Source organism: Denticeps clupeoides, chromosome 18 (assembly GCF_900700375.1).
Source record: "Denticeps clupeoides chromosome 18, fDenClu1.1, whole genome shotgun sequence".
Taxonomy (NCBI): Eukaryota; Metazoa; Chordata; class Actinopteri; order Clupeiformes; family Denticipitidae; genus Denticeps; species Denticeps clupeoides.
Window position 1 is genome coordinate 16,783,655 of NC_041724.1, and position 20,191 is coordinate 16,803,845.

At 41.3% G+C, this 20,191-nt stretch overlaps 1 protein-coding gene across 4 annotated transcripts in view; it reads left to right on the plus strand.

Annotated features, from left to right (window-relative positions):
- LOC114767904 (protocadherin alpha-C2-like) overlaps window positions 1–19,902 on the plus strand; it is a 67,663-nt gene extending 47,761 nt beyond the window's left edge. For 3 of the 4 annotated variants that reach the window (XM_028959791.1, XM_028959794.1, XM_028959792.1), the window contains exons 2-4: window positions 4,778–4,836; window positions 8,767–8,852; window positions 17,278–19,902. In XM_028959791.1, the coding sequence (XP_028815624.1) occupies window positions 4,778–4,836; window positions 8,767–8,852; window positions 17,278–17,573 (441 nt within the window). In that variant the 3' untranslated portion in view covers window positions 17,574–19,902. Of the gene's footprint in view, window positions 1–335; window positions 3,222–4,777; window positions 4,837–8,766; window positions 8,853–17,277 lie in introns of those variants that run through there. The other variant, XM_028959790.1, reaches the window with a different exon arrangement.
- The last annotated feature ends 289 nt before the right edge of the window (window positions 19,903–20,191 follow it).

Below are 20,191 nucleotides of genomic sequence, written 5' to 3' on the forward strand. Positions count from 1 at the left end.
TTATTTTAAGCGTGTTATAAATGACATAGTAACAAGAAAACGAGAAAATAAACTCCTTTTGACATTTTTTAAGCACCGATTCCACACAATGGAAAGGGCGGTGGCGCCAGGGCGCGCCGTTGATATTTTTTCTCCCAGCACGCTTCATCTAATAAAATGGCCAAATAATATCGAATAAATTTTTAATTTCATTGTTTTAGATAATCAGTCATTTTTTCATAGCCTTATAACATTCTGGCTTTCATTTCCATCCGTAGCTGTTTTTTTTTTTTTTTTTTTTTATTCGAAGGTGATAAAAATGCAGTCGGCAGTCTTTCTGCGATAGAGGGAGGGAGAGGAAGATGGAGAGGGAGAGGGAGAGAGCAGCTCCCCTCCCCCGCAGCACACAGCAAGGGAGGGATAGCGGTATAGGAGGAGACCGACAGGCAGCACCCAGCGCGATGGGAAACGGGAGTCAGCCGAGCGGAGGAGAGTGAGGGTGTCGCGGACAAAGGAGGCGTCATGGATGCGGCAGGGAAAAGCCCGTTTAACGAGGACGCGGAGAAGAGGTTTTGGTCGTCCTGCACATAGTCCGGCGCGGTCGTTTTCATGCGTTGGCGGGAGGATCCGGCTCATTCACGGCGAGCTGTTCACAATCCGTCTGCGGATCTTGCCGGCTTGCGATGGCTGTTGCGGTGAGATGTAGCAACACAAGGGAGTATGTGCCTCTTTCTTTCCATTTGATCGTTTTTTTACTGAGTGGCCTTACAAATGCACAAATTCGCTACACCATATCAGAAGAGCTGGAAATCGGGACTGCTGTTGGGGACATTGTTAGGGACTTGGGGCTGGAGCTGAGGAAGCTCTCCACCCGGAGGATCCGTATTTCCTCTGACCACAGAAGGTACTTCAACATAGATCACAAGAGCGGCAAGCTGGTACTGAGCGACAGGCTTGACCGTGAGACGCTGTGCGACTTCAGTGGTCCCTGCCTGCTCAGCGTCGAGGTGGTCGTCGAAAACCCCCTCGAAGTGCACAACGTTGACCTGGAGGTACTGGACACAAACGACAACGCACCGCAGTTCCCGCGGGACGAATACCAGCTGGAGGTTCTCGAATCCGCGCCCCCCGGCTCTCGGTTTTCCATTGAGGAGGCTCAGGACGCGGACGACACTTCGAATTCCGTGCGCCTGTACCGCCTCAGTCCCAACGAGCACCTGGCGCTGGACTCCAACAAGCCTCCCACAGGTGGAAAGCACATTGAACTCGTTTTAAAAAAGCCCCTGGACCGAGAGCAGGCGGCAGCCCTTCAGCTGATTCTAACAGCGATGGACGGGGGCACGCCCTCCCGCACTGGCACAGCTAAAATCAACGTGCGCGTTTTGGACTCCAATGACAATGCGCCCGTGTTCGACAGCTCTGTGTACAAAGTAAAACTGTGGGAGAACTCGCCTGCGGGCACGCTGGTCATCAAATTGAACGCAACAGACAGAGACGAAGGCACAAATGGGGAGGTGTACTATTCCTTCAGCAGCTACACCCCGGAAAAAGTCCGCCAGATGTTCTCCATGGATTCAGACAGTGGTGATATCAGGGTCAAAAGCAACGTTGATTATGAGGAGACCAGCACTTATGAGATGTACATCCAGGCTATGGACAGAGGCCCTGGGGCAGTAGCAGTGCACTGTAAAGTTGTAGTGGAGGTTCTAGACGTGAATGATAATCCTCCAGAGATAGTGCTGACCTCCTTGTCCAGTCCGGTAAGGGAGGACGCACGGGCAGACACGGTAGTGGCTCTGATAAGTGTGAACGACCGTGACTCAGGCCAAAACAAACAGGTCACTTTAGACATTGTACCACCGAACCTCCCATTCAAGATGAAATCCTCTCGAAACCATTATACCTTAGTCACCTCTGCCTTTCTGGACCGGGAAGCAGTGCCATCGTATAACGCCACGGTGACAGCCGTTGATGGAGGCACTCCGTCCCTCTCCTCACAAATAACAGTGCGCATAGATGTGGCAGACGTGAATGACAACCCACCACGCTTTGAGCAAACGTCTTACACCGTTTATGTCACTGAGAACAATGCACCAAGTGCTGCTCTGTGCATTATCAAGGCCTCAGATCCTGACGCCAATGAAAATGCACGCATCACTTACACAGTCCTCAGTGACAACAACCATGGAATTTCAGTTGCATCATATGTATCTGTCAAACCCAACACTGGGGAGGTGTATGCCTTACGCTCCTTTGACTTTGAGAAGTTGCGCGAGTTCCACTTCCAGATTAAAGCCCAAGATGGTGGGGTTCCCCATCTGAGCCGTGTGGCCACAGTCTATGTCTATGTCATGGACCAGAATGACCACACACCCCGTTTTGTTTACCCAGCACCCAATGGCACCCGGCCAACAGAGACAGTGTTGAGAAATGCTGAGGCGGGGATGCTGGTGATGCGTCTCGTGGCTTGGGATGGGGATGCTGGGGAGAATGCCTGGCTCACTTACACACTGGAGCACCCAGTGGACCTAGACCTCTTCAAGGTGCATGAGCACAATGGGGAGATCCGCATCACACGACGGATTGTAGAGGACAACTCCACCCTTTTTAGCTTGACTGTGCTGGTGCGAGACCATGGCATGCCCCCACTATCGGCTACCGCCACTGTGAATGTGGCCATTTTGGAGCTGCCACCCAAAGTTACCCCTGACCCCAAGCGCGTCATGCGGCCACCTGGTATACCACTATCAGGTATGACCCTCTACCTGATTGTGGCTCTGAGTGCCACCACCTTTGTCTTCTTGGTGACTGTCATGGTTATTATCATTGTACAGTGCCATGCCTACTGCAGTCAACCAGGGACCTGCTTGTGCTCGCCCTGCTGCAGCACAAATAAGAAGCCCCAGGAGAGTGTTGGGAAAGGGGGAGGGAGTGGAGGTGGATCAGGAGGAGGAGGCAATAGTGTGGGCAACCAACAGCAGCAACAGCAGTCTGGTCAAAATGCTGGTGCCCGCCGGGACCTGAAAGTGGAGCCTCGCTACATTGAGGTGCGAGGTAATGGCTCGCTTACCAAGACTTACTGCTACAAGACATGTCTGACTGCCACATCTGGCAGTGACACGTTCATGTTCTACAACACGGGACGGCCCCTGAGTGGCACCTGGGGATCTGAACGCTTCTTCACGGGACACAGTGGTCAGTTTGTGCGCCGGCTCAGCATGCCTGATGCCACCGCCATTCAGGTGGGCTCCGTCCTGTGCTCTCGTCTTTTTGCTCCATCTATCCATTCCATCTCTGTGGTATAGAGACATGTCCAGCTTTGTTTGTTTTACTTTGCCCTTTACATGGGAAAGACATATACACACGACATATTATACATTACTATTGTATTACAATATATATATATATATTACATTGATTTTGGTATCAACCTCTTGCTATTTTGGTGTTGTTTATTTTGTGTTCCATTTCATCTCGTGCTGCAGCCTGATGCTTCAGGTTAGCAGAGGTCTTCATGCTTCTTTATTCACACTGGTTTACAGCTGCTGTGAAATCTCTTTTCATCGTTGGTGTATTGGTGGTGAAGAAATGTCCTCTTCTTAATTTTACTCACTTCATTTGGCACAACAGCCTGCACTTGCAGTACATTTGCAAAACATAGCACTTTTATATTTAGAAGTATCAAATTATCACCCCGCATCTTCTTTAACCGCATTTATGCACAATGGACTCCATGGAGAGGGCCAAAGCAAAATCCCTGGTCCAAAGCATGTAAGGTATTTGTCAGTGATATGATATTTTAAATAATATCATATCATTTTAATAATAATCCACCATTGACACTGCCTTGTGGGAGTATAAAACGGGATATAAATGATGGAACGTAAAATGGGGTGTGAATAATTCTCTTCCCCTTCAGGATGGAACAGGGAGAGCACAAGGCTGAGTAAAATATCTCCCTGTTATTCTGTTTCCTCATTAAATGCTAGTCATGCTCTGCATTTAATTAAGTAGCTGTGGTGAGCAGTCCTTGTTTAATGGCAGTTGATTGGGTGATTTGGCTTGGGGTAGGCTTGGGGAAGCACTGTGATTGGCTGGCCAGTGAGAAGCCTGTGCTGTTTCCAGGCGAGGTGTGTCCGCTCAGCTGAGACCCACTTCAGACTGAGGAGACAAAAAGGAGCAAGGAACTGCAGTTATCATCTCAGACTTGATCAAAGGGCTTATTTTAGCTATCCCTTTTTATCTTTTACTCACATTCAATAAGTAAGAGTCCTGAGACAGGTTGATAAATTAAAAGTAAAACAATTGTATTTTTTTTAAATAATTCGCTTTACATCAAGCATACACCTACTGTGAAACAGCAGCAGTGCTGTCTTATGCATTGATACTGAGAAATTTATTGCAGAAGCCTGTGTGCTGTTATATGTAATATTACTTTTGCCAAAAAATATTCTCACTATATAATATTTCCATGATTATTGTGAGTTCAGTCATCCATTTGAAGTTGATTAAGGCAAACGTTGGTTAGTGGCTGGAGACTAAGTGTGACCTTTCTCTCTTGGGGGCATTTTTGTCCTTGAGAGAGGAAACCAGGACATTCATGTGCCCCATATGTTCCAGGTGGTGTTTGCTTAGATCAGTTTGCAAAGCTGAGATGAAATGTCATGATTCGCTTACCTTTTCTCACTCTACAGACAATGCCACATTGCTGACATTCACTTGCCGTAATTCATTAATTGAAGTGATAAAGTGACTAAATTTTAACCCCTCTCTTTCCCCCTCCCTTCTTCTCTTGTAGCCCAAAGCTCCTAATGCAGACTGGAGATACTCAGCCTCCCTCCGGGCGGGGATGCAAAGGTAGGATTGCTCCCAGTGCAAGCCAGATAAATATCATGCCTCTAAATAATTAATGGCAACAGTAGCAGAGGAATGCTATACTGGCATAATATGGTAGATATCAGGTAGAAATGACATTTCAATAGATATGTTTAAAGTTAGATAATAAAGTTAGATTTATTATCTTTACATTAGTTATTTACATTTACAATTACATTTTAGATCTGGTTGTATATTAACTAATCATACATCATGTTACAAACATACACTTTTGACTCTGGCATTTGTAAATTGGTCAATTGACTTATGAATTCATGGTTTAGCCGGGGAAAAAATTCAAAATGGCCTATTTGGGTATTGCTGTAAAAGCATGGTGGAACTCAGATTACCTACAAGCCACAGGGGCCACAAGCTGCCTTTGGATCAGACATGCCCACATAAATGAGGTCTGCCGTAACGAGTCCAGGGTGTCCCTAACAAGGGATACCTGGACAAGCAGAGACAGTGAGCTGTACTCTGCAGCTGATTCAGAAAATGCCCAGTCGCATTCAGCCTGCCCTGCTATGCAGCCCTTGGCGTCATAGTACAAACAAATTGAGGTCATCTGCCATGAAAGAACTGCACCCTAGAGCCATGGCGGCTATTCAGTGGCAAGGCTCGGCACTTGGGCCAACAGACAGTATGGAGATTTCACAGCTCCCAGACGACATGCGTCATCACAGATCATTGTGTGTGTGTTGTGCTCTGGACTGTCTGCAGATGAGGGCAGATTTTTGCTAGCCACTGACCAGGCCATTGAATGGTGCATCTCTGAGTATAGAAAGCTTTTATTTCTATGTGTCTGCATGCAAACGTCTGTCTGTCTGTTTGTTCTGTGTGTAACATCTCAGTGTCATTAGTGTCACACTGATTCCCTCTTAATTACTGCAGTTTTAATGGAGCTGATAGTGCTCAGCAAATCATTGTAATGCATGAAATCAGCATCATCACTTGGCTACTTGTGCTCAGCATACAATAATTTCCTGGTTCAGTTGCCAGACATTAATTATATATTTTCCCTTTTGAATCCAGTACTAGATTGTTAATAAAGAGCTCTGGCACACTTAATTCAAATATATATTTGGAAGATACATCTGGACACACCCAAGACAAGAAGTTATGTAAAGCATTCATAAAATGCTCCATAACATGGATAATGATCAAATATATTAATTGTCTCTACAATCATGCATTTAATGTTTTGTGAAAATTGTTATTTCATTTACTCCAGTTTAACCAATACTCTTAAAATGGCCCCAGACCACTATCATGTTACTTCTAAAACTGATTGCATAATCTGAGACAGGAGGCATTAAAAACATTGAGAAAAGAGAGAATGGTGCAGGGATGAGCGTTTGATAGCATCGGTAATTGCGTGACCTTGGCAGCACAAGCATACATCATCATCATCAGCAAATAGAGGGAGAGCGAGAGTGTAACAGGGGTTCAGTAGCTAAAATGGTGGCCAGCCAACACCCCTCCCCCAGTCACTCTCTCCATTTTGAAATTCTTCTTTTTTTTCTTGCCGTTCAGCACAACATTACTTGTTTTCCTCCTAAAGATTTGCTTTAAAAATGTTTAAATGAATTGTTATTTACATTAAGTTACAATAATATAAAACATTTGAAAAGATGGGGAAATATGTGCAATTCATCATTCCAGGTCAGTCAGACACAGGTTATGGTAAAAATAGATGTACAGTCATTGTGAACTTTGTGTACTTCACTCAACTGCTGATCAGACATCATTTTTAGCTCTGTCACTAAAGTGGCTAGTTAAAGTATTATTTTTTTTGTTTTGAGAGACACAAAGAAGAAAGACGATCATTTTAAAATCTGAATGATTGTTGAGTGCGTTTTTTGGGGAAATAGGACAAATGACTACAAATGGGATTTAGAGGAGCTACAGAATAATTACAGCACCAGTTGAATTAGAAGCGTGCACAAAATCTGAGATTGGTCCTCTATGTCTTTTCTCTGTAAACTCAATCAGTAATCCCTTTAAAAGATCCCTTCTGCCCCTCTGAGCAACACTTGGAGGAGTTGACTGTGCACAGGTCATTTCTGAAATGTGGCTAAACCTTCTCAAAGCATTTCTAATTAGACCAAGCTTAAAATGAATGAGTCTCTCTTGAAAGAGGATTCATGGAGAATAAAGAGAGTGTCACCAGGACTTTTTTTTTTTAAATGTTGAGTATGGGGGAAAGCTTATAAGACACCAGAACAAAGGAAACAACGATATCATTACATCACCTATGAGACAGTTTTTGACGTTTGAGCTTAAATGCCGTGCATTTTTTCACTCAAAAGCATAGCAAACAAACACACATACTTAAGGTGGCAGTCTGGGTTCCCTCCAAGATAATTCTTAATTAGAGCAATAAACTGTGATAAAGACTCCAAATCTGATTGGACGGTAAGTCTTATACTGTTGTACAGACTTGTTGTAAACAATGCTGTGCATTCTTAGAGAGCAGCAGGCTCACCAAGTATTATTTGTTCAACTGAAAGTTGTCCTGTGTCAGTTATACAGTCATTGACAAAAGTCGCTTGTGCACAAATTCACCTCAAGTGGTGCTGAAATATATTTTTAATCAAAAAAATATTTTCAAGAATTGGCTCATTTTATTCCCAACAGCTTTTGTAATACTGTCAAAAAGTATTCTAATATTCAAAGCTTGGTAAACCCCTTTGAGTACATTTTTGGAAAGCTTCACCTGTAACTAATAATGGATCAGTTAGGTCTCAGGCGTGTACAAAGATGTTTTTGACAAGCCCAGGTCAGGTAGACCCTGCAAGACAACTGCTCGAGAGGACCGTTTGTTGGGTCGAAAATCCAAGGCCAGCCCATTTTTCACTGCAGCAGAGCTCCGCGAGACCTGGTCCCTGTGTCAACCAGAACAGTTTGTCAGATTCTGTCTCAAGTTGGCCTCCATGGTTGAATCAGTGCCCAGAAACCAGCACTAAACAAAAGACAATTGAAAAACTGTGGCATTTGCCAGCAACCAGCAGCCACAGCCTGCTAAAAGGATGGACGCTGGAAAAATGGCAGAAGGTGGATGTTGCACCGAAAATGTTGCAGGAGACCTACTGGAGCCCGCATGGATCTGACATTCATCCAGAAACCAGTGAAGTTTGGTGGCGAAAAAATCATGGTCTGGGGTTACATCCAGTATCGGGGGTGTGCGAGAGATCGGCAGGGTGGAAGGCAACATCATTAGTCTGAAATACCAAGAAATCTGATCTACCCAACCATAAAAGAGGCCAAATTCTGCAGCAGGATGGTAATTCCTTCTCCATATCAAAGTTCCTCAAGGTGAAGAATATCAAGTTGCAACAAGATTGGCCAGCATAGAAAACAGACATGAACATCGTTGAGCATGTGTGGGGTAGGATGATGGAGGAAGCATGGAAGACGAAACTAAAGAATATTGGCATGCAAGACTGCTTTCTTTGCTATTCCTGATGAACTTCATCAATAATTTGTATGAATCCTTATCAAACCACATGGATGCTGTCCTTCAAGCTCATGGAAGTCATACAAGATGTTACATTTGGATCTCACAGCACAACTACTTAATTTGCTGACATATTTTTGTATTTGCAGTAAATTTGTTTAATTTCTGTATAGGCGACATAACCTTTGTCTTGCCAAAATTCGACCTTTCTGTCTTGATTAAATGATAAATCTTTTCATTTAAATGCATTAAACATCATTTGGTAGGGTTTTAGCTTTTCATATGAGCTTTTTTTTAACACAATTGATTAATTAAAAGTCAGGTTAATAGCAGGTGTTTCTACAATATAGATAAGCGACAAGACTTTTGTCAGGGACTGTAGGGCGTGGAAGAAGTACATGTTTTTGTCTGTTTATGGGTGTGTTTTCTGAATTATGTACATGTGTGTTTTGCAGCTCAGTCCACATGGAAGAGTCATCTGTAATGCAGGGTGCCCAGGGAGTTCTAGTTCAGAACTGGCCCACCGTGTCCAGTGCAGCTGGTAAGAAAGCCATTATTATTTACAGTAAAAGGATGGAAAGAGTACTATTTCACAAATTAACATGTTACATTTCCAAAATATGAATTCATGACAACGTATCATGTGGAGATATATATACAGATATCCACATTATATTTTGTCATGAATGCATTAATAATTCTAAAAAAACATGGTGTATGATGCTTGCAAAAGAGAATGCAACAAAAACTATTTTGTAGCACATTGGTTTTGTTAAAAATTATTGCTTTTTTGATAAGTGAGGTTTTTAAAATTTTTAAATGAATTTAAATTAGATATTTGCAATTTTTTACATTTTACATATGGGGTTCCATTAACAGTGGACAGCTGTTCATGGCATTCATGATACTTCCTCATTCTGGATGATTTGAACCGATACCCGATACCACACTTTACATACAAAGTCTTTATAGATCATACATAATATTTATTTTTTTTATTTAATTTTGTGCTTAGATTTCTATTATACTGTGTGAATGATGAACTGAAAAAGATTAATTCATTTGAAGGTATAAGAATTTGGAGTGGACCATTTAGGAAGAATACATATACATGCAACCAATATACCACCAATATACCACCACAATACCAACACCAACTTTTAAGTTCCAACAGAATTCTTTGTTAGCTCATGCAAGTCTGTCACTGTCACGTTGGGCTGGACATGGCGAGGAGTGAGGATGCATATGCACAACTTCACACGACAGGGGTTTAATACAGACTGCACACGACAAGGGAACATCAACATGCAATGACCAGACAGGGAACAGACATGAACAGGATAGCTTTATACAATTATATAAATATACAACAGGTGAATATGATAAGGTAACATTATACAAGACTAACTCTGGATCCGGAGTAACCCCTGCCGGTCCGGATCATGACAGTCACTTTAAAAGGGTTTATCAAATAGCTGAAACCCTGACTGGGATATCTACACTAGGCACACCCATCCAACGATAAGCAGATCAGACATCGAAGCATCCATTGAAGTGACAATGAAGTGCATCCATTAAATTCAGTTCAGTGTGAAGTCTCCCATATAATTTCACCAGCAAAAGAAATTGTGGTGTTACCTTACATTTATGTCACTGATGCAGAAAGGTGGACCAATTTCCTTGGATCTGATCTGCTGCTCCCTTATCACTCTGCAAGGCAGGAAATGAAACAGGTACGACAGGATAAAAGAATAAGTGGTCAGAAAAAAAGAACACTATGACAGAACAGCCTTAGCCTAATACACCCATTTTCAGAGGCTGATGTGGTCATTAACTTCTGGATTAAATCTATGGGATCTCTCCATAAGAATTTACCTCTCCACTTAGCATAACACAGAGAATACTGAGACAGTCATTAATTAGATAGCTAGAGTCATCCAGAAAGCAGATATTTGAATCCTAGAGGCAACTAATTGGAGATTCATACAGCAACTGATTGTTTTTCATGCGTTTTCTGTGAAGGAATTCTCTTTGTGATTCCCAATAATATATGTGAATTTTCTGTGATCCAAGGTGCATTCAAATACATGAAACAAGCAGGAGCTGGAACAAATAGTTCTTTGGGCTCTAGCTGTGACTTTCTTTGTTTCTATCTTTGATTTTTTGGTAATAAGGGGATTTATTTTTTAAATAATGCCTTTTTTAATGTTGAAAAACATAATTTGTTATTAATTATTGTTATTGGTTAATGGTTATTGTTATTGATATAGTTGCAGTAATATTAGTAAACATTTTAATCTCTAGGAGCTTTATTAACTATAATCTACCTCATTAGATCTTTATGGGCCATGCGATTTTTTGACAACACCATAACTCAATTTTTATTACATGTATTACAATGTCTTCTGGTAAGGCTTTTTTTTCTGTGTAGATCATAATCTTTTCAGTGAGGACTATGCAGTCTGCTGACTTTCACCCTTGTAAACTGTTAACCTGTCATGTTGCTAATCACTTCTTTCCACGTGGCTCATGGGTGTATGGACAGGGCAAGGTACAAATGTGTTATATGGTGGGTGGGGATGGGGCTGTGATGTGTGATATGGGAGAAGAAAAGGTTGTGGTGAGGCTTGGTGAGCAATTTCTTCTAATTAATCAGCATACATGCATCTTTTAGTGGCGTCCTTACTGGCACCAGAGTTTCAAGACAAATAACCATCTCGCTCTTGGTCTGTATCTCTCTCCCAATCTATCCTTTTCCTCTTCTGTCCTCTCCTCTGTGATCATCAATTTCTTCCTCACTTCATGGATTCCAGCAGGTCCCCTCTATGTGTTAGGGAGAAAGAAGCAGTATGGGTATGTGGGTGGATTGTGGACATTTTCTGTCAATTATTTGATTAAACAGTTGGTCAGTGGGATTTTTTGCCACTGTAAGAAAGGTCTGATAACATTATTAACTATGGAACTATAAAAAGGTGAAGGAATAATAATAAAAAATAAAAAGGGGGATGAGAAATCAGGATTTTTTTCTTGAGCCAGTGCAGCTAAAGCGCTTTTTCATCTTCACTGTATTTAGAGTCTGAATTCTATTAATTTAGAAAACCACTCACGATTTTGCTGCAAGATAAACACAACTGAGCTTAGCTGATTGCCACTCACGGTGTGATAGAATGTGAGCAGACGAATTCAAATCACTTCAATGAAAATCATTCCACTCTCTCTCTTTCATTTCTGTCACCCATTCTGTGTTGCTCCAGTTCTCCTTTTCCTGTAATGTTTCTTCATCCAGGCCAGCATGCAAATCAAAGGAATGAAAGAAATGAACCAGCGTGCTTAAGGACAAGGAGAAGAAACAGATATGGAGAGACAGACAGGAAGGGAGGAGGGGGGTCTCGGGCTGCTGTTGCTAGGGGAGAATGGTGTTTTAGAGAGAGACCATTTAAGAGAGAGAGCGAGACAGAGCTTCCAGCATTATTTTCTATCAGTGCTTCCGCCACAACTAGAGTCCAACCACCTCAGTGGAAGAGGCAGTTTCCACGACAACCATTCATAGCCAAAAACAAGGTGTTTAAAGTGACAAGTAAGAAGACAGCAATGAAAGCATCCAAGGGGAAATTAACAGCATTGGACACACAAGACTAAAATACACAAGTACAGAAATAAACAAGTACAGAGATAAAAAAAAAACCCAGAGTGGCATTCAGGTTGGAGGTAGTTTCAAAACAAAGCCTTGACAAATGTATAAAAATCGGCCTGTTTATATCGAGGAAATCTGACAAAAGACAGAAACAGACAGGATGAGGATGAGTGACCCACATATCAATTATGTGACTGTGCTGCAGAGGCAGAGGCTGGTTTTAGTGCAGGTCTTTCTGCAGCGTTGCCCCAGCTGTCTGCCGTGAGGCAACAACAACTTTCATTTGCAGAGAAGGAGAGGAATGGATGACAGGAGAATAGCTGATAATAAAGAGCCCCTCTGCAGGTCTATCAGCCTCTATTCAAGGAACTCTCCCCACCCTAATGTGTTCTTAGTAAAGTGTTCATAAATAACCTATTATTTCAGTTATTACACCGTCTGAGCTTTAACTTGATGTCTTTTTACAAGATGTATAAATGCTTCAAACTCTTATTCAGCTGCTCCTCAGCATGGCCATTTAAACAGCAGAACAGATTACCATGCTAATTGACAACAGCTTTGGAAGATACAACTGTGGAAAAAATTAAGAGACTTGTTGTTCAATTGATGGCATTTGTTCTTTGTGAGATGTTCTTTATATTCTTCAGTGAACTATTGATCATATTTGAATAAACAATTTATTAGCTGATGTTGTTCTAAAATTACTGCAGTTGTAATAATGTTGGGCTATTACATGATGGGTAATAACAGCATGGAGTAGGAGTTCATAGCAGGAGTTTGAGGTGATCAACTAAAAATCAAATAAAGAGTGTTGGTGTTGAAATTTAGCAAACAGAAGGGCTTCTGGAGCTGTAATTGTAATATTGTTGTAAGAACATTTTTCTCAGCTGAGCCAAAAATATCAGGTCTGAAGTAACAGTGATATAACAGTAAAGAACCATAGAGGTGAAGTGAATCATTGCTGAAAAAGCAGCACTGCTAACACAGAGCCAAGTGAGTTAATAAAACTGCAGAGATCAGCACCGTAGACATCTCCTATGCATAATTCATTAGCTGCATATGATTAATAGTGTAATTACATGAAACAAAAATATGCAATGTCTACCGTCCTATGTGTCCTAGGAACTACTAAATTTAGCCGATCTTGTTTTTAGTTCAAATGAATCACAAGGAAACTGTTATGTTCAACCCTCTGGCTTTTAAGGAGACAGGTCTACATTTACTGCACTGGAGTTGGAAAGAAGAGTAGGAAAGAGTAACTTGATTCTAAATTTGGTTTGGCATTTTTGGCATTGAGGGGCTGGCATGGCGTGATGCATGAGAAGTGTGAAGGTGTCAGAAATTTCCAATGCTGTCCAGGGCCCTGCAGGCACCTCATGAGCTCTGGGGCAAGCTGTTCCCGCTGTTCAGCCATACTCTTTCTCCTAATGACGGATCCATATCTAAGTGTCCCATCACATGACTTCGCTTCTCCTCATTCAGTCACTGTCAATCTCGCTCTCTTTTCTTCTTTTTTTCACTTCCTCATTTTCTCTCATACATTTTTGTCAGCCTTTGTCTGCTGATTCGCTTTGCCTCTAACTCAATTTTCCCCATTAGCATGTTCTTCATTCCTCTTTCTGTTTCTCTCTCTTTCTTCTGCATGTGATTATCCTTGACATTATCCTTTTGACAAGGACTTCATTTTTGGACTGATCCTAATAAATGTTGATTCAGAATTTTGCCATTTCCGTCATAATTACTCAGTTTTCACATTCATTTGGAAAAACTCTCTCTTTCTCTCTGTCTCTCTGTGCCTCTTTTCTTTGTGTGGCTGCTGTGTTATAGGGAGGTCTGTCTCCACCATCTGTCACATGTTTCATCTGGCGTAGGAAACAGAAGCTGCACACAAAAACCTCAACACACACACACACACACACACACACACACACACACACACAATAATCATGATAATGGTGAGGTGCAATAATGATTTCAGCACACACAGACCTGCTTTATAATGAGAATTTATTCAGTGTGGAGATCAGGATGAGATGCATTTTGGTACAGGAAGAGAAGCCTCTAGGAACAAAGAGATTTTAAAAAGGGCGTGGTCACAGCTCTCATACTCTCCATCAAAACATAATTCCCAAAACAATTCCCTAGTACTGCAGAGTTCGAGTGACGGGAGATTATGCACATTTTTTTGTCTGTGTGTGTCTGTATGTGGGCTGTAAGAATCAGGTTTTACATACACATCCCTGTTCTTTCTCCTTCTTCCACATTGACTATGACCATGTGCATGCCTGCCCACAACCAGTCCTTGCATGGTATATTATACTGAAGGTCAGAGAGAGAGATGAGGGCAGATGTGTACGGGGTGGGAAAAATGTTTTTGCTCTGTGACACCCATCAATAAATCAGAAAGTGGCAGTGGTTGTTTCCAGCCAAGGTGCATGTGTGTCTTTGTTACTGTTCTGACAGGAGTGTTGCCAAGAGAAATGGAGGGAGGGAACAGTGGGTGAGGACAAAGAGATATGATGGTTTGAAAGCCCCACAAAGGCATAAAACAGGAAGGAAAGGATGAGAGACAGTGAGAGGAATCCGGCAGATATATAAAGACAGTTTCTTTCTGCTCAAAATGTTGTCAATATGGTCCCTGATAGACTAAAATAAAATCATTAATATTGACAGGTTTTGTGTGACAGAGTAATTCATTCAGTAAAAGTTGCTAAACAGGGTGTATAAAATACTCTTGATTTTTTAAGGTGAGTGTGAAAGTCTTTCAGTAATTTTCTACAATAGATCAAGAAAATACGTATTATTTCATTACAAGGAGAAAACGAGCCAACCTGTAATTTAATGTGACTTTCTGTTGACAGGTGTGGCTTCTGTCAAGGATGAGTATGTTAATTAAAGAGAAGGGCTATGATGGATGGTACAGTGTAATTATGAAGAAAGGTTTCAGTGTGTTTCCTTCTATTTCTTATCCCTGACCTCTCCTGCTTGTCTTCCTGAATTATTTATTTAATCTGGCCAACATTTCCTGCCAGCTCACTATGACCAGACATATGTTCTGCCATCCACTTAAGCACTCAAGACTGAGTGGGAAGTGTTTCATCCTGATGACCTTTCAGTGATATGACAGAGTTGGATTGTTGGGCTTTTACCTGGTCACCGAAGGTCAGGGGCATGGCATGCAGTGCACATCACATTTGGGGCTGCTTTGTTCCTATAATCCTCTAATCTGTGACTTACTGACAATCTGACTGTCATCTTAAGGAAGGTAAAGCACAGATTCGAAAGAGGAGTTTTAATAAACAAAATGGGTAACAATCGAAAGTATTGCATAACATAGGCTCTCCCCAGGTCAATGACTGAGACATCGTAGCATTCTGAAGGACCTTAATTATTTGTGCCCTCATACCACACCTGTGTATGATATGGTCCCAGCACACATATGGAATACGTGCCTAGGGACTTTTTTTTAACCTTTTTTTAACCTTTCAATTCATGCTAATTGATGTTTTTTCAATGTTGCTAATGTGTTTTTTCATTTGTGGTTGTGTGTGTTCATTCACGTCATACCTCTTCAGTTAGAAGAACTGCTGCATCTTCTTTTTGTATTCTAATTTAATTGCTCTTATTCAGCCTTGGCTGTTTACTCTCAGCATCCAGTTTTCTGTGTCCCTCGATCTTTCAGTTGTGACCAGAACATATAGGTCACAGCTTTGTCCAGGGCTGCTGGGAACTTTTAGCTTACAAGTAAGAAAGTAAGATAGACGAGTCTTGGTGTAGCTATCCGACTGCTGCAGTGGGACGTGCAGTGTGCATAGTCTGAGGCTTATCTGAGGACAGTGTCCCCTTCCAGACACACTCACTCACAACTCACTGCACATTCTCATAAATTCCCTTCTTCAGGGAACTTGTGAAAAGAAAGTAGGAGCAATAAAGAAAGTGTATTAGAGAGAGCAGAGTTGGAAGTAGGTCAGAACTATCAGGGTCTGGCATGATGGGTGTTAGTCAGTGTAAAAGAAAACAAGTAAAAATGTACACTCTTACAAAAGTTCTGTCTACTGTTCTGTGTAAATTCTGTGTAGATCCTCTATAAGAGCCATAGGACCCAGGTTTCAAGAGAACCCAGTCATTGTTGTGCCAGTGCATACGAATGATAATGAAACAGTCTAGATCTCACACCAGCCATGCTGGGCATGATGCATGATTCATATCAGCTGTCCACTCTGTTCTAATTCTGCTTGCTGATTCCAGGTATATTTTTTTAGTGCATAAGTTACTTCATTAATAAATGAAGACTGCTTGATTTGTTGAACTGGGCAGAATCCTGACAAAGCAGGGCCAGATGCTGGGGAAGATTGAAAATTGAGTAAAAGCAAGCACACATGCACACATTTGCTACTTTGCTTTTTACACAGCATTCTCAACCCCATGCACTTTTACAAAGAGGATTTATCAGGACACATGAGCTATGCTATTGGACAGCGGCAAATCCATGAAGGGGAATCATATGATCTTTGCAAATGGGTGTGAAACCGTTTATGATCGGTTAACTTTCATTTAAAAGGCCACTCATGTCTAGTGTGACTCTCCATTGCTCTTTGGTGAATGGACTATTTGAAGTGTAATCATGCATGAATAGCAAATGATCCATGAAATAGTGTTATGTTTTGATTTCTTCCACATCTATTGCATCTCAGAAAATCTTCTATAAGGTCATTTATTATTGTAATTTAAATATAAAAGGTAATTAAGTACTAACTAGAAATAAATCATATTTGCCATGAACAAAAAGAAACAAACCAAAAAAAAACACAACAAAAAAAAAAGAGGTGGCCTAGCGGTTAAGGAAGTGCCCCTGTAATCAGAAGGTTGCCGTCAAGGTGCCACTGAGGTGCCACCGAGCAAATCACCGTCACACTGCTCCCCGGGAGCCTGTCATGGCTGCCCACTGCTCACTCAGGGTGACAAATTTCACTGTGTGCAGCGTGTGCTGTGCTGCTGTATATCACAAGTGACAATTACTTCACTTTCACAAATATTCTTTTTTTTTAATGGAAATAAAAGATGCCTTTTAGGAGAGACATAACTTCCCTTGACAACTCCCCATGACATCCTAATGACATTACAAACTCAATGTCCAATGTTCTTTATTTAATATTTTGGTTTCAGTTTCATTGTATTATAGTTTATATGGTTGATTTTCAGCTCATATGGTTATTTATGATTTATATATCAGATTGTGAGTGGAACACAAATGCTGTAGGTCATCATGCTAATTCTCTATTTTTTTCCTGTCTTTCCTTTTTTTTTCTCTTCTTCTTTCTCTGGGACTCAGATGGTGAGGGCGGAGAGGTATCTCCTCCTGTGGGTGCAGGCATGGACAGTAACAGCTGGCACTTTCGCTATGGACCGGGTGGTCCTCCCCAGCATCTGAAGCCGGGTGAGGTGCCGCCCGAGGCGTTCATCATCCCGGGCTCACCTGCCATCATCTCCATCCGCCAAGGCCAAGATGGTGGCGATGACAAGAGTGATTTCATCACCTTTGGAAAGAAAGAGGAGGCCAAGAAGAAGAAAAAGAAGAAGAAGGAAAAGAAAGACAAGAAGGAGAAAGGAAGGGATGATGATGAATAGGACAGGAATTTTAAGACAGAGGTTTCAACAAAACTTAGAAAGGAAAACACTGAAGGATATTGTAAGACTCGTACCATGCTTTCACAGGTATATTTAGGTTTGAAGTGGTTCCAGGTATGCCCATGACTGTTCAAGTTCAATTTGGCCTTACGAAGACTATATTTTAACAGTTGAGTAGTTGAGTTGTCATTGTCCTTATACCCTACCACCCATACAGACCCACAGAGTGGGAGGACTGTGTTGGCACCTCTGTCTTATTTGTTCCTCTAAATTGAGCAAAAGAGAAAAAGTTGTGTGTCACTTATGAATAAAGAAAGAAAGAAAGAAAGAAAGAAAGAAAGAAAGAAAGAAAGAAAGAAAGAAAGAAAGAAAAAAGTGCATGCGTTTGGAAGCAGGACACAAACCTGTAAATAGAAAAGTCCGCTGGCTCTATGTACAACAAAAATGACACAGCTTAAGCTTTTGCTTGTTTTATTGTCATTGTTCTCCAGAAGGAAACAAAATGGACAGTCGCCCAGCTCAGCATGGACAATTGAACTCATTCAACCTTGGAGTGAGTTGGAAAAAAAAGATTCACATGCAAGCACTTTTATGTTTCATTTTTAAATAGCTGCAATATCTGTCCTAGGCCCTCTAATCATCAGAACATTTACGCATTTTCCACCCACACAGAATGAGAAGAGTATGCATAGTTCTGTTACTCTGTCCCTGATTCTTCTAATCATTTTGGGGAGGCTCTTCTCCATATGATTTCAAACTTAACCTTGTGAGAGTGCAGCCAGGCAGATGCCAAGTAGGAAGCTTTCCATTTATCTGTAGAACTGCAGGAGGATTCCTTTGTAATCTGCATTCAGAAATTGCTTTATCTTAACAGGCTTCATGATAGTCTTGTAGAGCACTAGGAATGTTATTAGCCTCAGTGAACAAATGTCCCCAGTCCTGGTTAAAGCCTAAGCCCATCACTTTGAATGTTGAGAAACACTTTCACAAAACTACAAACACACTGTCCTCACCTTTCTTAATGCTTTTCACGGCCTATTGTTCTTTTTGGGGTTTGGTTTTGCTGATAAAGGACCACTGGTTCTCTCTCTTTTTTAAGCTTTATGGAGTCTTTCCATTAGTAGTCTGTCTCAGATCAGACCTAGACAGTTGCAGTCCTCTGAGCCTTGGACAGGCTTGCTCTGGGCATTGTGGAATGCTCATGCATCATAGAGAAATATAGGCCAAGCCTTTAAGCCCAGAATAAGGCCCTACAACTCTGCCCAGTCTGCAAGATGTTAATGCTGGTGAGCATAGTTCTGAGACAGGAAAAAAAAGTTGTGGGATCTGGGTCAAGGTTTCAGGTGAGATGTCAATGCTGAGAGAAATGCCATAATCTCTCTCTCTCTCTCTCTCAACAGGGCTAGGCTTTCTTTAATAACAAAAATGCAGACATTGTTCAAGTGCATCAATTCTCCTGGCCCTAAATTTACTTTCCTAGATGTAATTGGTCCACATCGCCTTCCTGGCAATTCTGTCATAACACCCTTCCAAATCACATCACTGGTGACTTCTGCATGAACTAATCAGAAGAAACACAAACTATATAAATATATATATATATAAATATAGATATGGCTATGAGTTTATATTTTTTGTTACAAACTTGATTTGTTTAGTTAGTTTTATTTTTTACTTGCACAACAGATTTGTGTATGTACCATCTCTGCCAAGCATTTGCATTTGACATGCCCTCTGCACTCACACAGTGGAGTACTATGATGTTAAACTAACCTTCTTGATATTTGTAAACGCTATAGTGTGATGCCCTCAAGCGCAATTTTCCTCCTTTGTCCATTTTTTAACAACTACAGAAAAAAAGAAATGGGGGGAAAAACTTTTGAGTCTCGCTTTGACATTATGATCTATCTAACACTAATATTGTAACAGAACTATTATGTACAACAATGATCTATCTCTTCTCTTTCACCCCTTCTTTGAAAAAAAGGGAAAAAACTTGTAAAATATGGTATATGTAGCGTATGCTTGTATTTAGTGAGATTTCATGCTGTGATTTTTCTTAATGTATGGTGGTGTTCAGTAGATGGCGCTATGCTGTCCTTTGAAGGCATGGCACATCTGTTGTTAAACCTTTTTTTGTACACCTGCTCATCAAATGTGATGGTCAAGTAGTGAAGTTCATTTACCTCTTTTTTTTTCAGTATGATGAATACCGTGGCAATGTGTTTTCTTTATAAATCACAAAAAATAAAGTTTTCTTTCATAATAATGTGATTGCAAATGGCTGCCATTGGTCTTCTTTGTGAATAAAAACATCCTTGAAAATGCAGATCATGCCAGTTTGTAGATATTGTGCTTCTACTGTCTTAGTAGAAGGTGACTAGAGTTTGGGTGTGTGGGGGTTAATTTGCAGTCTTTTCTTCTACTATTGTGGTTTCTTCTCACAGCCCAGACTAGGGATGGTGATGATACTAAATTCAGGTGTGAGTGCTATCATCTTGAATACACTCACATCTTCACTCACATCAGGTGTGTAATATTTCAGGGACGCTTCATGGCAGTTGGGTTGATTACGGGTCCTCAATTTTAGGACAGTAGATCACAACGAACAGGGCAGG